General features: G+C 42.3%; 1 protein-coding gene across 1 annotated transcript; it reads right to left on the bottom strand.

The window, feature by feature from the left end:
* Nucleotides 1-105: 105 nt before the first annotated feature.
* LOC106746972 (DNA fragmentation factor subunit beta) lies at nt 106-14,741 on the bottom strand. Its single transcript, XM_014624181.1, has 6 exons — nt 13,976-14,741; nt 11,576-11,677; nt 7,077-7,206; nt 6,147-6,358; nt 5,321-5,910; nt 106-4,350 (listed from the first exon to the last, which is right to left on the bottom strand). Exons 1-6 carry the CDS (start codon nt 14,030-14,032, stop codon nt 4,191-4,193), a joined length of 1,251 nt encoding a protein of 416 aa, XP_014479667.1. The 5' UTR covers nt 14,033-14,741; the 3' UTR covers nt 106-4,190.
* Nucleotides 14,742-21,124: the final 6,383 nt, after the last annotated feature.

Raw genomic sequence — 21,124 nt, forward strand, 5'->3', positions numbered from 1 at the left:
GCTCGCGAGGAAAATTTGATTTCCGAAGCAGGCCGATGTCTAATAAGAGCCCGGCGGGCAGGAGAGGGGGAGGGGAAGGTAGATATAATAGACACCTTTCTCGCGTGTCTCGTACCTAAAATATATTTTTCTAAAGTGGAGCTATACACATTTCTTGTACATTGAAAAATACTATACTTACACACGTAACCTACGTAGAGGTATCGCACTTCTGTGTAGTTTCCCTCTTAAATGTGCACGCCACGTAAATGTGTACTGCGACGTATGACGACGGGGGATGGACGCGGAGATATCCTGTTTCTCTCGAAAAATACTTTTCTCTCTTTATCACACGCACACGCACACACACGTACACACACATACTCGCGCAGAGTGAAAGGCCGAGGCCAGCTTTCTCGTCGTTCTCTCAACGAAGAGATTAGAAAATTAGACACGGACGTGACGCGCTAGTCCTCCCGCATCAACAATGTACGACGACGTCACGCATAGCGACGCACGTATTCGGTGTTGCGATGCGTATATTTAGTTTCGCGTGTTGAAATACCTTCGTCGTCTTCGGCGCGTCTCGGTAGAGAGGAAACACGAGTCTTTCTGATATCCAAGAGGGAATGTGAAGTGGAGCAAGGATCGAGACGCCTAGCGCTATTGAAAAAGGGCGTTGCTTCTCTTTCTCTTCTCCTATCTAACTTCCGCGTACTTTCCGCTCCGAATTAACATTGAATGTTAACAATTCGAGGTGAGAAGAAAAATCATTACAATTGTATCAGTCCATTGTATATATAGGTATATGTAAAAAGTCAACGATCCGTTTTCCGTTGGATGTTCCCGCCTCAAAGGAAAATCAGTTTTATACATAGAGCCTCGTCTCGTTATCAAATATAGTTCCTCGACACGCACGCACGCACGCACGCGGCACACACACACACCGCGGCCGGTGACTCTCTGATATAACTTCGCAGTTTCGCGGATAACACCGACTTTCGTTGACATACACGTCGCGCGCGTGTTAACGAATGAAAAGCCTCGCTGAGCCACCACATTGGCGCGTCCAATTGATTGAAATCTTATTGAAAGTAACAAGCCACTTATTAAATTGGCTATAGTGCTCTATCAATAAAAGTCGATAAAAAAATATATGTACACGTTGCTTCGGCACAACTTGTGGAAGTTTATCGAACATATCCATAACGCGACTCGTCTCGCACTTCTAAAAATATAGTCACGTAATTTACCTACTATGAATTCTCTCGAGGATGGCACGCTTTATCGTCAATCTCATTAACGATTAACAACGAGGTCAAATTAACGGGTACAGCTGTGTGCGATTGATTGCGAAAAGCAGTCTTGCGGGTCAGGAGTGAGTACCCTTTTTTAAACGATAAACGCGAAATTATATCTAATACTTAACCGATACGAACATATTTATTCGGCGGGGGAAATTATTTCACGATAATCTCTCGCTCATGATAGAGAGAAAAGTCTTGCACGTGTGATACGTATCGTATAAAGTATAAAATTACTTTATATCGGGTCACGCAAAATTCTTAAAACACCAGTCTCTGTGTTACTCACATTGATGAGCGAACGCTTGATCCGCGTACGTGTATATGTGACTGTAAAAACGGTGTGCCGCGCAGATACAGTTAAGAATAAGTGTCATTAAATTGAGTACGAATAAACACTGACAGTAATTTAGAAAAAAGAAATGAAATTAGTGATATTAATCGGGTACTTTCGTGCCACCATTTTAGTTAAATCATCTCTCGCGTCGGGGGAATACCATTTCGTATATGGCGAAAATTCCTAAAACATCATCCAATATATAACGTATGTACAGAATGTTGCAGGACTTCCGCATTTCCTTTTAGATTTACGGTGCGGCGATCCGAGTAAAATTGTATTAATTATATTTTGAACTTAATAAAATGTTTGATATAAGAAGATGAAAGTGCGGAAAACTTGAAACGTCCTGTATTTATATAGGAATAATATCGTATATACAGGGTGTCTTAGAATAACCACACGTAGAATACAACGGGAGATTGTTGGTACTAAACGAAGCAATATTTTGTTTACCAAAATTTCATTTGAATTATGATTTTTAAATGAGAACTATTTAAAGTCGCCGAATTAGCGCATCAAGTTGTTCAAATCAATAAACAATTGACTATTCTTTCAAGATATCACATGTAAAACTCTCAAATCTCTTCTTTAATACATATGTTTGATTTTCAATAAAGTGTGCGTCTTCTCTGGTTTTATACATTGTAAACATCGCTGACCGGCATTATCCTGACGTCGGGGTAAATCCGGTCAAATCTCATTTTCCGCTTTTGTTTCTTTGGTACATATTTTTATGAAATTGTTTACATCAGTCTATATTATAGTAAATACCTGTCGGTATGTATTGCATTGAACAGATCCTGAATCCGACATTTCTTGCCAGTTTTATTCAAGTTTTCGCTCAGGTGACCGCCATTACCCCGTTTAACCTTATTTATTTGCATATAAATAATTTATATAAATAATATTCCATTAACCTTTTTCAAGACCACAAATATTTTTAAAACATTGGAACATTTCGTACAAAACTTATTTGTTTGTTGTTCAAGCATATTATTTCATTATTTGTAGTCGTTTTTTCAGTAACATCGGTAAGAAATTCTCTTGTATCACATAAGTTTCATTCAAAATAGCGCTAAATTCAGATAGTATTTATTTGATACGAAAGAATTTCTTCGATCCGATGTAACTAGAAACACGACTACAAATAGTAAATTAAATGACAAACTTAAATGACACACAAATAATTCTTTATACTAAGTATCGTCCTAACGTTTTGGAAATATTTGTGGCTTTGGAAAAGGCCGATAGAATATCATTTGTGCAAATTATACAAATAAGTTCTATTCAAAGTAGCAGTAAATTCAAATATTAAACGTAGTCGAGTAATAAAATCTTTAATGAAATAATAAATAAATAAAAGAAAAAATCAGCTTATACGATTCAAATAATATTTCATGATTCTGCTCCTGATTCGCGCACAATCCAATACGCTAATTCGATAACTTTAAATAGCCTCTCATTTATACAAATTATCGCTCGGACAAAATTTTGGTAAACGAGACTTGGTTAGGTACCAAAAATTCCCGAGTGCACTTTGCATGCGGTTATTTTGGCACACCTTGAATACATATCTCGCTCTAAATTTTTTCTCTTTGGTAGACATATGTATATATATATTTGTTATATGTTTGTTGTATATATGTATATGTGTATATATCAGAACTTTGTTTTTTCTCTTATATGTATATCGAGAGCACAGTCGGAATAAAAATATGTCTGAAAGATATTCTACCCCACGTTCTTCCTTTCTTCGTGAGGAGGGGCTCTCCGATAGTATCAGATCAGATCAGGTTAGTTCGATTTTACCTATCACCGAGCATACTCAATGCTTAACGATGTATCTGAAAACAACAGGTTTTCTTTCCGACGGGTTTCGACCGCCAGGATAAATTAGGGTTCTTCCATTGCGTGCGACTTATGCAACCCTGTATTCGTAATTGTTTTACGCGAATGGCTCCTTTAGACCTGGAGGGTAACTCAACGTGAAGTTTTTCCTTTCTTGTCGAAAAGTCCGAAACTTGTTGAATTCTCAAAGGAAAGATTTTTGCAAGTCGAGCTATCGTAAGCGATTATTCGATGCGACATCTACGCGAGAGCTTCCGTATATTTTTATTCCTTTTCCAGTCATGTATGTACGCAACTTTTTCGCCTGAATGCCACGTGCTGATCCTCCTCTCGCGTCGCATAAAATAACGAACTGAATGCGAATGTCTAGTTTTTTCTCTTCTCTACCGACGTGTCGGAGTCGTTCGCTCGTGAAACTGATTGTTCTACCTATCACGAGGCGAAGCGAAGTCGTGTGTTTGAAGCTTCGACGAAAGTTTCGTCGCTAACGTTATTGCTTAATGTTTCGTATGCCGCAACGGAAGTACACCCGGGTGTAACATTAACAATCGCTAGATCTATGGTCTATCAACAGCGTTTAAACGTACTTGCTCACAAAAATCCATGTATGAGGAGTCGCTCTACGTGTTTACGTATCTGAATACCCCACATTTGTGATTATTCTTCGGCATCTTTCTCGCTTCCGTTCGTCTGTTACCTTCTCGCGCGGAATCCGCCGCTTATTTGTGCGAGCCTTTATCGTGGCACACGATATGGACCAGTTTCAAATTCTTCACGGTGAACAGATTGTCGTAACAGTCGTAGATGTCCTTCTCGTTGATCGTGTCCTGCAGCGAGATTTGCAGTAACTTCGGCACGAGCGTTCTTGACCTTTCGACTCTGCAATTTATTATGAAACGATTACAACGTGCGGTACATTTAAAATCCCATGCATATTTATATTGCGTGACCGCTTAAATTCTTAAATACGGCTTCTTTCGCATTCATGTAATCAATCTCTTCGTCACTCGCGCGCGCGCGCGTGTAACGTTTCCCTACGCGACACAATGGAGAATGCGGCGCATGGAGAATGAGTGAAAAAATATTTTCCGATTGTCTCGCACGAACGTGCCGGGATTGCATACCAGAGAGATGCAAGACGGTCCTGCGCGAAGAAAAATTCACAAATGCTCAAACATGTTTGTCTCTTCCCTTTTCTCCTTTTCTCTCTCCTTTTTCAATCCACTTCTTTAATCACATTCGCAACCGCCGGCGTAGTACAGGAAACACAGTTTCACTTGAGCGGCTGCGAACGCGTTAATTAACCTTTTTGACTCGATAGTTCGACTCGATCGTGATTTTAACCGACTTCAGCCGACTTCAGCCAGTCATCAAATTCACATTTACGACCGCGCGTTGATTTTAATCGACGGAACCTACATACATCTTTTCACCTCGTTATTATCCTTCATGTAATCATAATTATTTCACAAGATACGTAAATTGTTTATTACTATATAGCAACAGCAAAGAGATTTGATTGAAGAGCAAAAATTTGTTAACAGCGTTAATTCCTAATTGTACCGAGTAAATTTTACCGCTGTCGCAACGACGTTCTGTTGCAACAGCAAAATTATTTTTCTCGTGTAAAATATCTCTTTAAAGTCGCTACTAATAAGCAATTCGCTGTGCCAGCGGAAAATTTGTCTCCGTGTGTGTTCTCCGCAACTCCACGCGGTCGACATCCGTCGCACCGAAAGGATTCAATCAGCGTCAAATTATATCTCATAATTTGACGTTCAGCGCGTTAAGACACGGTGTAAAGATTCGGATCGACGGCCGAGGCCGTCCGCGCACGTTGTCGCCTTACTTGTGATCCAAATTCCACGTGGAGAACAGGACCAGTTCCTCCTTGGATCTGTACGGATTAATCCTGTGCCTGTCACCGTAGGCGCAGCGATCCACGTTCCACCGGCCCTCGCATTGAAATTCACCCTTGTCGTCGCAGATGGCGATTTGCTCCTGCCTGTCCCGCGGCTTCACGTGATAAGAGCAGCTCCCCGGCTCTTCGTCGTTCGCTTCCGTCTTCGTCGACTTGTCGAGCTTCCTCGCGTCCGTTTCATCTTCGATCTTGGCTGAGTCGACGGTTTCGTTCGTAGCCGGCGATTGGAGGTAACTCTCGTCGCTGAAGCGGCCGAGTCTGCAGGGACAATGCTCGTAGCATAGACTGGAATCGTCGGTCTCGTCGCTCTCAGCCTCAGCCTTCACTCTGCTCCGGTCGAAATAGTAACCGAAATAATGATCCTCCTTCAGCTGGACCTTGAAGAACGCGATCGCCCGTAATAGCTGTTGCCTCGCCTTGCGATCGTTCACGTACACGTCCGAGCACTTGATCTGCTCGATGGTCTTGTAGAGGTAACCGCGTATCCTGTCCTGACATCTACGATGCATGTAAGCTTCCTGCGAGTGAAAGAGCGACTTGAGATTTGTTCATCCTCACACTAAGATTGTTAGGTACGTTTTTCCTCAATGCAGTGTTATTAATAACATTATCTAACGATTAAAGAGTCTCGAAGATTCGCAGTTGGAAACATCCCACTTTTACAATGGCGGATTCTCAGCTTGCCACTTATTCGAGACACCGAATATTGGATTGCAAGAAAAGCCGGCGAACAATGATTCCGTTCCCGGCTTACCTTAGTCGTATAATTGGTCTCCAGGTCTGCGAACCACTCCGGGTGCTCGTCCCTTTTGCTGAGTGCCGTCTTAGAATCGTCCTTGTTCAACACGCTGTTCAACACGGCGACTTTCGCCTTGAGATTCTCCGTCAGGAATTGCGCCACTCTGTCGCCGGTTACGAGGAAATCGATGTTCACGCGTCTCAGCGCATCGTACAGGATGTCCGCGTCTGCGGGAAATCGTTCGTCCTTGAGAAAAAGGGAGGAGAGAGAGAGAGAGAGAGAAAGAGAAAGAGAGAAAAGAAGGAGAGCGGAAAATTGCACGCCGCCATCGCGGCCCGTTTCATCGGGGGAGGCGAGAGCGATCCGCTTTCCCCCGAGGGGCGCGCGTTTGCCTGTGCCAGAGGAAGTTCGCGAACTTCGAGATATACCGACACTGGCCCGGAATATTTCACTTTGGCGTTCGGCCAAGTCGTTCGCAGTGCATATTCGTTGTAGCGCGATAAACTTACGAGAAATTTCTGAAGCGATGTGTCTTGGAAGCACTCTCTCTCTCTCTCTCTCTCTCTCTCAAGAGTTACGGGGATGGTAACGAGTGACAAAAGCGCGCACGACGATGATGCGAGACGAGAGCAACGAGAATAAAAACGTTCGCGGGATAAATGCGGCGAGACGCGACTTTTATACGGAGTCACGGAGTAATCAGACACGCGTCGGGCCATTGATCGAGTGGAAATTGAGAAATTGGGTGCAAGCGATACGCCGTTAGTTGAAATTGAAACGGTTAATGTCATCTCGAAGATTGGAGGTAGAATGTCCAATAACCGGGCATGCGATATCATCCTCCATATCATCGTTCTAACCACATTACTTGTTCTAGTTTCAGGTTAGTACATATGTGTGTGCGTGTTTGTGTTTTACATTGTTACATTACGTCCTCGTACTAACCGGATAACACCTTCTCCCCTGGCTTTTGCAGAATCAGAGTAGTCTGCGGTTCCAGCGTACGAAAGTATTCGTCGTCGACCAGGGAGCCATCCACGAGAAAGACGTTCACTTCCGTCGGCTCGTTAGTTATCTGCAAGGACACGTATTGCGTATTGTGTGCGGTCGAACCTGCTCATTGCGCAAAATTTATGAAGTGTAAACACGCAATTTAAGCGATTTAAGCAATTTCAGCTTATGAGCTAATCGTGACGAAAGAGAGACCGGAGGACGAAAGGTTCTCGTGTAAACGATTTGGCGGAAGGCGCAACGAGAACGCGAATCGCAGGTGCTGCAGGTAACGATTACCGGCGATCAATTTTAAATTCTATCCTAGCATAATACGCACCAAACGTAATTGCAGTGAATAAATGATCATTACTGAAGTAGTGTGAGAGAATTCGATGTCCGAGACAGCTATCAAGACTTGAGAAGCAAGGCTACAATTCCTCGTTCGCTTTTTTTCTTACAGTTTCGCTATAAATAATATCTCCAAGATTGAATACAAGTGTAACAAACTTTTACATTCCTCTCCTCGCCATGGCGATATCGTGAAAATTCCTCTCGGCAGCCTCGGAGATTACGCTGAAGGTCGCACCGAGTTACGATTCGCTCGCCCCGAGTCTGCGACTCTTCTCGGCCGACAAAGTTTCCACTGGACTCCGAATTCTCATAAATAATCCGAGACAGAATAATTCTCCTCTCGCACCTCCGAGCGCGAAGTTACGATGCAGCATTAAATTTAAGAGAACGTGCTTCTCTAATCTCTCTCGTATATAGACCGTGTTAATTATGAATTTCTGTGTTCTAATTAGAGAATACAGAACCGATGTTACTAATACAATTGTGGTACCGAAACATTGATTTACGGCTACCTAGTTACTAGTTGAAATCATCCCTTAGGCGATGCCAGAATTGGGTATCGCTCAAATAAATTTTTCTTCAGTTGATATTTAAATAAATTCATTGTTTGTTTTATTCGTTATTCGCATTATTTACATTATTTGCTGTTCGAATATGTATAATTATTCGTTATTTGCATTATTTGTTATTTGTGTTAATATTATTCGCCCATGTGTGTGCGTCACATATATGTGAATTCATATTTCATTCATATTTTCAATTTCTCCATTTTTATATAATATATCGTATAATATCGTTATATTATTATTCCAGCAATATATTTTTATATTGTTTCTAGCAAAACAATTTTTAATAAAAATGTACTTATTTGTTATATCTGTAAAATAAACGGAGGAAAAACGAGGCAAAATGTAATAAGTGTACGCGTAATAAACATAAGCGTAATAAATGCATAAAAGCATAATAAATGATGAATAACAAGAACTCGAATAACGAATAATACGAATAACGAATAACACGAATAATGAATAATAAATAAATAATCTGTATATTAGTTTAAATAAATTATTCAAATAAGTGCCGTTATTTGATGACTTCTGAATAAGTGTTATTTATATATTTATTTGTTATTTATTATTTCAAATAATTTATTGTTTCAAATACATAAAATTTGCCCAAATCTGGACGATGTAACTTTCTCAAGTTACGTAATCTTTCGAATCTTGCTCGAGGAATGCATCCCGATTTTCCCGCGACGCTGCCGAATCGATACAGAATCAACGTTACTGCACAGACGCGAATCGAAATATATTAATACACCGATTTACCATTCCCTAATTTCGTACGCCCCTTAGACGCTCCTCGCGATTTTCTCGCTTTTAACCATACAATCTGCTAGATCGTCTGGATTGCTCTTGTTTCGGATCGGAGAAATGCTGATTTTTCCGCAGCGACGCCGTGCCGGAAGACGTCGCCTTTAACGTACTTTAATGTACTTGAGAACTTGCAGGTCCACGGACGCTTCCGTATCGCTGTCCGACGTGCGAAAATATGCGGATTGATTTCGAAATCAGAGCGCGGAAAGTGGACTCCGAGACCTTGACATTGAGATGTTGGTTGTCCCTGGCCCGGATGGTTCGATAGAGCCAGTGCTGCGGGTAGACGCGTGCTGATCCCAAGGTCGCACTGCAACTGGATTAACCTACCTACCGACGAAATGCTACCAGCTTCATCGCGCGCGCTTCCAGGCCTCTCGACTCGCGTCAAGGCCAATCGTTGATAAACCCTCGCGGCGTCAATACAGTTGATACGAATGGCACGATTAAATGTGTGCTCTCTCTCTCTCTCTCTCTCTGTCTCTCGCGCGCGTTAATAAGAAAACGCTCTATTCGTAGAATAGAGTCATTTCCGCAAATTATTCAGAATTTCCCGTCATTAATTGCCGCGAGGCTCGAAATACGCTTAACAATTATTATAGATAGCTTGGATTATGCTAACAACGCTTAATAGCACCAATTAAATCTACGTGCCATGTGCCGTTTTTAATTTACATACTTGCTACTCTGTGATCTGCTGTGCACGCTGTTTTACATAGCCGACTTGGAGTTGTCGTTACGGAAAATTGCGGAAAATTTATACGGAGAGATTGCATATTTCGTTCCGACGAGGCATGAATGAATTCGAGAGGTGGAAACACGATTCGAGTATTGACGTCGCTTAAATAATCGTTCTGGCAAATCGTGCTCGAATCGAGGTCACGTTTCGTTCTTGGTAGCATAGTCGCCGTGAAACGTGACAGCAGGAGTATATTCATAAGAAGTCAGAATAAGAAATTGGCCGATCATATTCGAGTGTAATGAACGCCGTGTAATGATTGCAAACTACGCGTTAATGTATGTTGCTTCATCCCCTGGATAGTTTTCAGCCTCTTTTGAATAACCCGTAAAATTTAGAAGCGTATTAATGATGCGTAAATGTGCGAGGCTGAAGACCTGCGTGCAGTTTTCGATCTACGAAATATTACAGTCCACGTGACGCCGTGATTGCACGCGTGATTCTCGCGACTGGTTATTATCTTCGTATTCCCCGCGTAATTCATATTCCCGCGAAATGTATCTGTTCGGTCTGAATCAAAAGCTAGTGGTTAGCTAGTTAAATTGGATTTTCCAATTCGTTATTAACTCGTCATTACCTGATTATTCACTGAAACGTGGAATCGGTTTTGCGATTTAGCCGTTATCTGCAGCCATTATATACCAAATACGATGAGGTGAGATGATGACGCTGTCTACTCGGAAATATACACGGTGTCACCTGAATATTTTATCCGTAGTGTACTTGTAATTCAGGTCAATGTAAGAAGAAAAGTACCTGCGCCATTTTGCAAACGGCCACGTAAATTTCCGAGTTATTAATTCAAGAAGACGTATTTTGCAAACGTATTATATATATATATATACGTATTTTCTTCAGTTTAACCATCAGCTAATTTATTTATCCACCCGTTGTCGAGAAAAAGTGAGCGTTTCTTGCATTCTGAAACCTTGCATTGGCCAATAACAACAGGCAGAAATTTATTACCTCGTAGCTAGACATCTACGAGGTTTCATTTCTACATATAAAAAAAATAGTCTCAAATCAATGGCAAGTTCCCACATATATAAGTAAGAATATCATAATATTCTTAAAAGATTTCTAGTCTTGAATCGAAGTGTGCGAGTGATGCTTGCGCTCAATACAGATTTAATGAAATCAAGACCGAATCTCCTCAGAAGCTTACAATATTCTCGTTTACGTTGTGAGAACACCTATTCTTGATTTCGGACTTATTTTCCCCCGCACACTGGAATTCAGGCCCGCGACGTTATTTGCAAGATCAAAGCGCGAGTCCCGATTACTCCAGAGCTGCGATGCGCGGGAGAAGAGCGGACGCGGGGATCGAACGAATCTAGGCGGCGGTGATTCGATTAGCGCGTGTGCGCCGCGCGAGCGAGCGCGCTATTATTCTCGCTTCTCAATGCGCGATATCACAATGCGCTCGCAACGATCGTAAATCGAGCAGCGATGTCCCGCTCTCCGTTGGATGCGCGCCTGTGTCGAACGTTATTTTCGTTCGTTCCATCGCTCCGTAAATAACACGGAAACGTTCGAGACCGAAAAGGAAGCGGAATATATATTCGAAGTACGGCTTCTCGAAATCCGCGCAGCGACGGGGGGACTATTGGCATTCTCCTCGCGCGTGTACACGCGTGTACACTTAATAGCCGCGCTAACTGATTAACGATCCGCTCGAGAGGGAAACCACCTCGTCGTTGGTTACGCGATGACTGCCGAGCGCGTCCAAAAGTGCACGTGGCCCGCTCTTCCGAACGACGGCGCATTCATTCGCGAAACGCCCGATGAATGCGAACGCGCGGTATTTACCTGACAAATCCCGTTACGTTGTGGCATACGGTCGCTACATTGCGTGAAAACTCGTTACATTATTCATACGACCGCCTGTCGCGCGTCCGCGGGGCAAGCATGGGACGGCGGATGCATCAACATCCGCGGCAGGCCTAACGTAGACAATACGCCGTGCGATTAAACGGTGTACTCACGTTCAATTTCGCGCAGCCCTTTCGCTTCAGGTCCTGAAGACTTCGACAGGCGATGCCGAACTTTCGCGCCCGACTCACATCTGTCACTTTGTAACCCCTCAGCTGAAAACAAAGGAAAAGACATCGTCGATCGTGTGAGAACGCACGAGCTACACGTCGGGATCGTGAGTGAACGTAATTGCCATACCTGTCTTCAGCTTTTTATATCGCGTAATATTTTTATCAGGTTAAGAACATTTTGAAATAGCTTGCAGTAAATATTTGCAATATCTGGCGCTACAGCTACTTTAATAATCACTGGTCTAACTAGATACTTTAATATTTACCAGCCCTAATTACCATGAAATATTTTGATCACGTGCAGTGGATTCATATATTCGTGCATCATGACCGTTGATATATTCCGAAGAAAGGCAACGTTGCTTCGAGATGGTTTTGATAATAATAGCTTTCAATGCACGAAAGACAAATCGTGTGGTCATTAGGCTCAGTAAATGTTAATTAGTTAAAGGTATTATGACAGGCGTTATATTTGACTCGCAGTATTATCTTAATTTGTAAATAAATTACTGAATGTAAGTATAAAATAGTTCGAAATTTTGAAAAGTGTTTACTGGAATTATTCAACCTCTTTTCCATCGAAGGAGATCCTAGTAGCTTATAATTTAGATTTTTCCGTCTGGAGTAAATATTTTCTACAAATAAATTCTGATATTCCCGACATTATGAATTTAATACTCGTCGCGATTGTTTTAATACGCACAAGTAAACGTCTACTTATACAAAGGAAATATATTTGTGTATAGTCAATCATATTTCTACTTCTGGTAAATATCTGCCGAGAAATATTGGAGTAACCATTTTACTTAAATCAAGTAAATATCACTTGGACGATGGCATTTGTTTTTCAGTGCTGACTGTCACGAAGTGATTATTACGTTAATACGACGAAATTGTTATTACCGTCGATCGGCTTTGTGTGCGTTTCAAGTGAATTCGCTCGTGCAATGGTGGCGCTCAGTTATTTACATATATACATCGTTTTATATATACCTCGGACATTCGTTAATTTCAAACTCCGTTAGCGTCATATGCACAGGCGTGTTTTGCGTTTCATACCGCCGAGTTCTATTGAATATATTAATATTTAGCTTCTGCACTCGTTTATTTGCGCGCATCGTGGCGAATTAATTGCGCATAGTTACGCAATCGAGGAAAACCAACGGTCACTGCGGCGTTTTTGTTTTCGCATCGCAAAACACATCGAGGAGGAAGAAAGACGCGGGGCGAAAAAGACTTTGCGAACTTTGTGCATTCATTTCAAAGGAGACTCGGGAGAGAATTTAACTTTTGTGTTCAACGACTAAGCGCGACAAAACTTGCTCGTGAGGAGTAAATTTGGCGAATAAAATAACAGGTTGGTGGAACCTGAAGCTGGTAGCTCGGGATGTGATGAATTTTCCAAATCAGAACGAGCACCATCTTCGATAGATGAAATCGAGATGGGTAGTGTCGCGGCAAGCTGATACCCGCTGGTGCAAATAAATTGCATTAAGCGGCACGTCGCGTAATATTGGATTACCCCCGAAATCAAGTAACCTCGTAATTGCACTCAACCACGTTCAAGGCCATCAGATTTCAAAGGTTGTGCGCGTCACAATTTTCTTCGAGTGACCCACATTTTACGTTCAATGGCGTCCAGTCGATGATGGAAACCACTCGACACGTCACAATGCAAATGTCATGAATAATAAAGCCACTCCTATCAGAAGTCGACAAATCTTTTCCGGCCTTCCCGTGTGTTATTAATATGCGTATTTCGTCGATTAACAACCGAATGACCGATTTCACGTGCGAACGGCGGCCGTATCAATTATGCATACGGAAATATTTACCGTTCTGAAAAAATCAACGCGATCATTAACGAGTAAAATCGAACGACGAACCGGTCTCGTCGCGCTTGACAATTGAGAACTGTCGTTACAAATAATCGATAACAACCTTGCGGGTGGCCGGCCGTTTAACGCAGTTCGCGTGAATTTTTTTCTCCACCGCGTTACATCAATAACACCGAACGAAGTAGGAGCTACCCCTCCCTCGGCGCGTTACATCCGCCTAACTACGCCTCTCTTTCGTTTTGCCATGTCTCAAGCTTGAAGAGGAACACCCGTGACTTTTCGATACTCGTATATCGATTCGTTTTTATCACCATCGAATATCCGACAATTACGAATGAGCGATGAAACGAATTTGCCCGGAAGCGGGGAAGAACTGTCGGCAAAATTCCACCTGCTGAGAGCGAGGCTCTCCGCTCGGATTCGTCGCGGACGTCTCGTTATCGCGGCGATCTGTCACAACACGTTATCGCTATTATCAGCTAAAAACAAGCACGTGTCGTACCTCGTTCTTGTACGGCGATTCCGTCAGACGGCGGAAGCAGTCGGCAATGAGGGACATGATCGCCCGGGAACAACAAGCGATGACGAGACCACGTTCGGCGGGAACAGATGGCAATGGGACGACGGACAACAGACGAGTGCCACCCTCTTCTCACCCACACTGCACCGAACTCCCCGGCTCTCTCTCTCTCTCTCTCTCTCTTCGCCCGTCTGACGCCGTCGCGTTTCTCGCGACCGCCCCACTCGCACACTGACCCTGACACTGTCGCTCTTATCGTTCAGGGCCGCCGCTCGGATAAGACCCGGGGAAAGCGCGCCGAGATAGATAAAGAGAGAGAGAGAGAGAGAGAGAAAGAGGAAGAGAGATAAAGAGGAAGAGAAAGGCCGGCGGTAGGAGACGGAACTGAAGCGGTCCGAAGCGGAGGAAGGTCGTCGTCGGTTGAATTAGCCCGGAGTGGAAGCAGGTAGACTAAAAGAAAGAAGAAGAGAGAGAGAGAGGGGGGGGGGAGTGAAAGGGACGGTCAGGAACGACCGTTCGCAGAGGGCAGGTCACGACGGCCGCGAGTCTCCTTCGATAACGGCGACTGGTCGGCCGAGAGAGACCACGGTGGAAAGTGGCCGCGTACCGTCGCGATGGTTTCGCGAGGGCGAAGGTCGGGCAGGAAAGAGACAGGTGCGAAGAAGGGCGTGCGCGGGAAACTAGCGACTGGCGGCGGCTGCAACATCGGCGGGACACGAGAGAGGAATGCGCCGTCCCGGCTGGCGAGACGTGCTGGCGAGGAAAGGAAACGATGAACCGGGAAACGCGCCTGCGAGCTAGAAATCTACTTCGTGCGGCGTCTCTTGGCAGAGGGCAGCACCTGACGGAGGCGACTCGGTCGAAGATACCTTACCTTCGGTACGGTACCTTCGGCGTTACCTCGATGAGAGCACGGCTTATTTGAAATTGATTGCCGTCGGTCACGGCGCAGATGTTGACTCGCAAGAAGGTGCAGGACATTTGAAGGACGCGGTCCCCACCTGGTGCTCAGGTGTTAAACGTAGGTGTTCATGACTAATGGTTTCGGGATATGTTTGACAATCGAGGATACCGAGCGCGCATCATTGAGGTATGAAGTAACAGGATCCACTTACTGGCTGGAGGACCCTGAGCGGGAGGAGGAGAGTCTTCTTCGTAACGGCCTTCGAAACGCGGTACTTGCGATTTCGAAGAGCTCATTCAATTTTCAACATTACGCAATACGATCGATCAAAAGTCGCGATCGGAGCACCGTCATCGTCGTAATCGCTACCGTAGCTGACCTCTTCCGAAGGTTCAAAACCACTCGATTATTCCGGAAGCAAAGTCGACTTCCTAATTAGAAAATATCCGACCGATAATTGCGCCTTTTTCAAGAGATTCTTTTTTATACCGCTTCGCCTCGAGAGAGAGAGAGAGAGAGAGATCGAATGGCCAAAACCGAAGTGACGACGTCCTCCAAACGAGCTTCAAGAGCCTGCGAAGAGGGTGCGTAATATCCTAGCGCCGATACTGCGTACGCAATGTATACGAGAGGAAAGGAGAGAGAAAGAGAGAGAGAGAAAGAGAGAGAGAGAGAGAGAGAAGGTTTGTCGCTCGAGTGTTCACCGAGACAAGTCAATGATGACGATAGAAAACACAGTCGGACTTTTTCCATTCAACAAGAAACGTTTCGTCAGCGAAAGAACCGATTAGAGTCACCGGTGATTGCGAAAGAACGTAATACTCCTGTGACGCTCGCAAAATAACCGATCGATGAATGACTCTCCGTCGTGTGGAGTGCAAACAAACGAATTTCCAAATCCCGCGAGACGTACGCGATTGCGATTACCAAAGGCTTTACACGAGATGTATATAAATCATCGTAATTTTACCACGGCTTGGCATTTGACGTCGCTCGTTGTAAACGAGCTCTCCGTTTGGCGCGCGTTACCTCGCGGGTGAGCGTCTCTGCCCGTCTAAATCGCGCTTATTAAATGATCGCCAGGCATAAAATCGCTTCTCACTCTCGGCCGTGCTAACGCACGGATAAAATTAAATAGATATATACGTGACGAAATAGGCGCTCGCGACTGGAGAAAGCGATAGAAGAACATACGGCAAAAGCAATATACGCCGCGCGGTAATTAGCGCTCTCGAACGCGCACGCGGGACACGCAGTTTTTCCGATTGCACGGGAAATGAAGAAAAAGAAAAAACAGCGGTCCGCAGCGTCAAGTGTTAACGACGTGTCTATTTGCGCGCGATGATGTCAAGATGCAAAGTGCTCTTTCCGGCACCGTCCCAAGCAGTCAATTCAACACGGTTAATTCAACGTAATCGGAAACTGACAGTTCTCACCTAGCCCGGCCCGTCTACGACCTGTTTCCACCGATCGGTTTATCACGCCGTCCCGAATTTGGCTAGGAAACTCGGCCGATCGTGCACTCGGATGACGTAAATCTTAAGTGACACCAGTCAATCGTCGGAAAGCAGAGGGGATCGTTAATGTCGCGTCGAGAGGCGCTCGAGAGCAGCGCGAAGACGTCCTACGAAGTCGGAAACGTCTCGATGGAGAGGATTGGAAAGGCTCCGCGCGGATCAGCGAAGAGAGAAAAAAAGAGGAATGAACGAAACTACAGAGACGTGGCCTTCATTACCGTGTGACTCCATGACTTTTTACATCAGATTTATTTATCACCCACCTCCGATATAGGCAGAAAGTGAAATTCGACGTGAGGCTTCGTCTTTCGCAACGCCTTTTCTTCGCGAACGCTTAACCAGGTTGTGCAGCGCGAACCACCGGCGACTACGATATATTTGAAACGAGCAGCCGATGATGATGAATGTGCTCGCGGAATTCTGCGGTTTATGCAGTTTTTAATCACAAGATTACATGCGCCAGTGAATGCGGACTGGATAAAGCGAGAAATCACCGTCGCCGTCCGCAGGCTTAACGTTTCGTCACCGATATGCTGTTTCCTTCATCGTCGTTTCTGTACAGAGAGGACGATTTCTTTGGTTCTGATGAAATTTCTTGAATCGGAACAAATTTCGGTCTTTCGTAGTGGAGCAAACAAACGAATGTTTGATTCGTCAAACAGGTTTTGCCTGGTTTCTCAAGCGATAAATATTTTGTGCGAAATAACATGTTTCTCTTTTGTATTTTCGTCCAATCGTTATAATAGTTTTCACAAGTATTAAATTATTCGATAGAAGCAACACTATGTTAGGAAAATGTTAAAGGGCTTCTTTATTTTTCAACGGAAACAATATTTAATATGTAACCAAATAAATTCTTTTTACTGAAACCGAATATTAATATACCGAATATTCCTCTAAGTAATATTATTTTTTCTATCAAACAGTATGGTTTATTCTAGTGAGGCGACAACATTCTTATTCAAACAATATGATATTTGATATTAAATTACGTTATTTATGTTAAACACTTATGACGCTACATTGCTAATATTAAACCCAAAGTCAAATAAACACTAATTCCAAGGAAATCTTTTCCATTGTGTACTCTTCCTATTAAAAAATTTTCCATATATAATTATGTATAAAATATGTCTATATACAAAAATATATATTTATATATGATCATATACAAGGTGAACCATGCAACGTGATCAGCTTAGTTTATCTTGCTGTTAGTGGACCATTTGAAAATATTTTGTCTAGCATAACATAGTACAAAGTGAGCTTTAAGATGATCTGAAAGCTTAACTTGAACCATGTTATACTAGACAAAAAATTTTCAATCGATCCACTGACAGCAAAATAAACTAAGCTGATCATGTTGTATAATTCACCCTGTATAACTCTGTATCGTCACTTCATATATAATTATATATTTTTATATTTGAACATATTTCATACGTAATGTCTTATATATAGTTATATCTAATTATTTATAATTACATTTAGTTGTATATGAGAAACGGGTCTTACTATAGCGATCGCGAACTCTCGCGCGGCCATATTTGTATGGTGCGTTGGTTAAAAATAATTTCTGTAGTAAATGTCGGATATGTGATAAATATTAAACGGATGATCCACTTCATTTACAAAAAATTTCTCAAAGCTAAATTCCTTATGTAATTCAAGAAAAACGCGAAAATATATACATATAGAAATTATAAATATCTTTTTCATGGGGCATATAGAATTATTTAATCACAGTGGCTGAAGCTTGTGCTTATAAATACGATACAATCTTCACAGCAACTTAGTCGCCATAATTGAACGCAGCTTTAATCGCTTGTTAAAAAGTATTACAGCCTTGACATTTTCTGACCGTATCGAGATTTATGTCTCTACATCAATCGGGGAACCCTTTACTTCATGAGATTTATCGTAAGAATTCTCCCGATTTCCTGCATGCATAGACATTAGCGAAAATACACCGGTCACACATCGGCGAACTACCGATGAGATTTACATAAAACGTAATGTCATGGATCATAATGTGGGTGTAGGTCATGCGATTATACAGAGTGAGGCAATAATCATTGCCAGCTTGAACAACTTCTATTTATATTTCTTTAAAGTAAAAATACTTTATGAACGACTAAATAATGATGAAAAGTTACATTTACAGAAATATTTACATTACATATTTAAAATAATATTATAATAATATTAAATGAACTAACATTAATTTAATAAAATAAACTAATAATAATTAATTTATTAAAATAATTATTATATTAATTTATTAAAATATTAATTAAATTAAATAATATTATTATAAATAATACTATAGAGTAAAGTAGCATTACATTGATAAATGTCCGAAGTGATGACCGAAGTTGATGTGAATTGGTGTGTTTGGATAAATTTTCTTTCTAATTTCATGTTTCGAAGATATTTAAGGTGGCAATAGTTATTGTCTTATTCTACACAAGGATTGTATCAGTTGTGAATACTTTTAGATAGATCGTCGTTTCCTTTTTGGTTTGAGATCATTGCCGTTAACATATTCACATTTACATCTTGTATCTCTCCCCTTTATTCTCGGCATAAAAATGAGACACATGCGGTCGCTTGAAGTTCAAGTAACTGCAATCACTACAGGTATTACATTAGAACCAAAGATTCCGACATCGATTCTTATTGCCCACAGCCGCAATCGATCTCCGTCGCTTGCGTTTCACAACAACAATGTACAAATATGGCCATAATGTTCGGTATTGTTGGAATTTTCAGGTGCCACCGACTGGCACAATCCACGAGAATCGTAATAATTATGTAAATCAACAAGGGCGTTTTGTTTCTCCTCTGAGAAAGCGATTGAAGCACAGCACGAAAGTTTCGCGATTCGGTAAGTTTTATTCAACGACGAATCATTTTTGAAATCGCATTCCTTCGTTCTCTTTCATTCTTTCTGTTTATCTTTATTGTACCTTTCTGACGCAAGTAAGTTGCCCAACGCGATAGTAAAAATATCTGCCGTCGTTCTTACAACCGCACTGTAATCTGGTACAAGCACCGTTGTCGGATATATGCATATTTTTAAACTTTCTCGCATCAGCGAGATAATAACTTCCAACTAAAAAAGTTAAACAAACAAGCAGATGCAAGCTAGAATAATAAAATGTCGAAATCAACGAATAATTTAATTACATGTTTTTTGAATATTCGTGGAATATTCCCCTTTGTTAATTAGAATCTCTGCAAATCTCGGTAAGAAAAACAGAAAGTACTATCCTTGAGCGTGATTATTATTCGGTAAGACGGTGCTTACACCTTATTATTCGCAAAATCGAGAGTTATTAGACCGAAAAAAATTAGTCTGAAATCAAAGTAGATATTCTCATACAAATAATATTATAACATTCTTAGGAGATTTTTAGTTTTGAATTGAGTTCAAGCAATTCTTGTGTCAATACAAATTTTATCAATTCAAAACTAAAAATCTTCTAAGATGATTATAATATTCTTGCTTATATATGAGATTATTCTCGATTTAAGACTAATTTTTCCCGTGTACGTGAAAGTAAAATGTCGATCAGCCAGATTTTATAGACACGTGTATTTGTAAAAATATTTCTCATAGTTATTAATTAATCGAAAGGAAGAAATTGAGAGAGGTATCAGTGTTTCAAGTTGTTTGTTATATTTTAATAGCTTGCAAGGAAAGTTACCAGTTCACTAGAGGAAGGCAAATAACTCGTCGCGGTTGCAGAACTAAACTAGTCTTTATATCATTAATTTTACACTAATTACAAAATGTGTATATATATATACAACTCTTCCTCTAGTGAATTAGTAACTTGCACATTTTCCATTAAAATGTCACAGCTGATTGATGATATTGAAATATTGATAGCGTTTTTTCGATTATTTTTTCGATTAATTGATAACCATGAGGAACGTATATTTATATCAAATTAATAAACATGAGGAACGTATACTCATAAAACTGTATTTATTAATGCTATCTATCTCTATATATATATTTTTGTGCCTATTGTGCGTAATACGTGAACAGATAACATTGTTTACCTCCGAGAAGGAAACGCAGTCAACATGTCACGGTTCCCGCTTTTTTACGGAGGATCCGCGCGCGGTTGCCGCTTTTGCTCCGCTTCTGCTCCGCGTCTTGATATAACACCCGAAGGACGAGTTCCCTCACTGTGAACATCGGCCGCGTTTCGAACAGCTCTGCGGACGAAAATCCCCCCCTCCCCCCTGCCCCTCCAAAAAACGAGATGTTCAAAACCGTATTGAAGGGGAATATACACAGCTCCCGACAGCGACGTAGGGGGAGAGAGAGGAGACTTACACCGGCCGTCCGTGATCCGCGGTTGCGGAGGACGTCCTCGCCGTTCAGGTGAGTCGCGAAAGGGGGAAAGAAGCGTAGTGCACCATGCATTCGTCACGCTGGAGGCACGAACTCACCCGCCACTCCACACACACTGTGCCCGGACGGTGCTTCATCGACATCGACCGGGGCCGGTGATTCGTTCTTCGCGCCTACCACCACCGTGCACTACGAACGGGCTCTATTTCTTTCCGATTTTTCCCACGTCTCGATTCAGTTACGCACAAGATCCGGCGCGCACGCGAACCCTGAACGGACGATCGCGTGGGCAGACCGCAACGCGCCGTCGTTCGCGAGAGAGTGCACGATTTCAAGCCGAT

This window comes from Dinoponera quadriceps, unplaced genomic scaffold (genome assembly GCF_001313825.1).
Source record: "Dinoponera quadriceps isolate SergipeBrazil2010 unplaced genomic scaffold, ASM131382v1 scaffold1846, whole genome shotgun sequence".
In the NCBI taxonomy this organism is placed as follows: domain Eukaryota; kingdom Metazoa; phylum Arthropoda; class Insecta; order Hymenoptera; family Formicidae; genus Dinoponera; species Dinoponera quadriceps.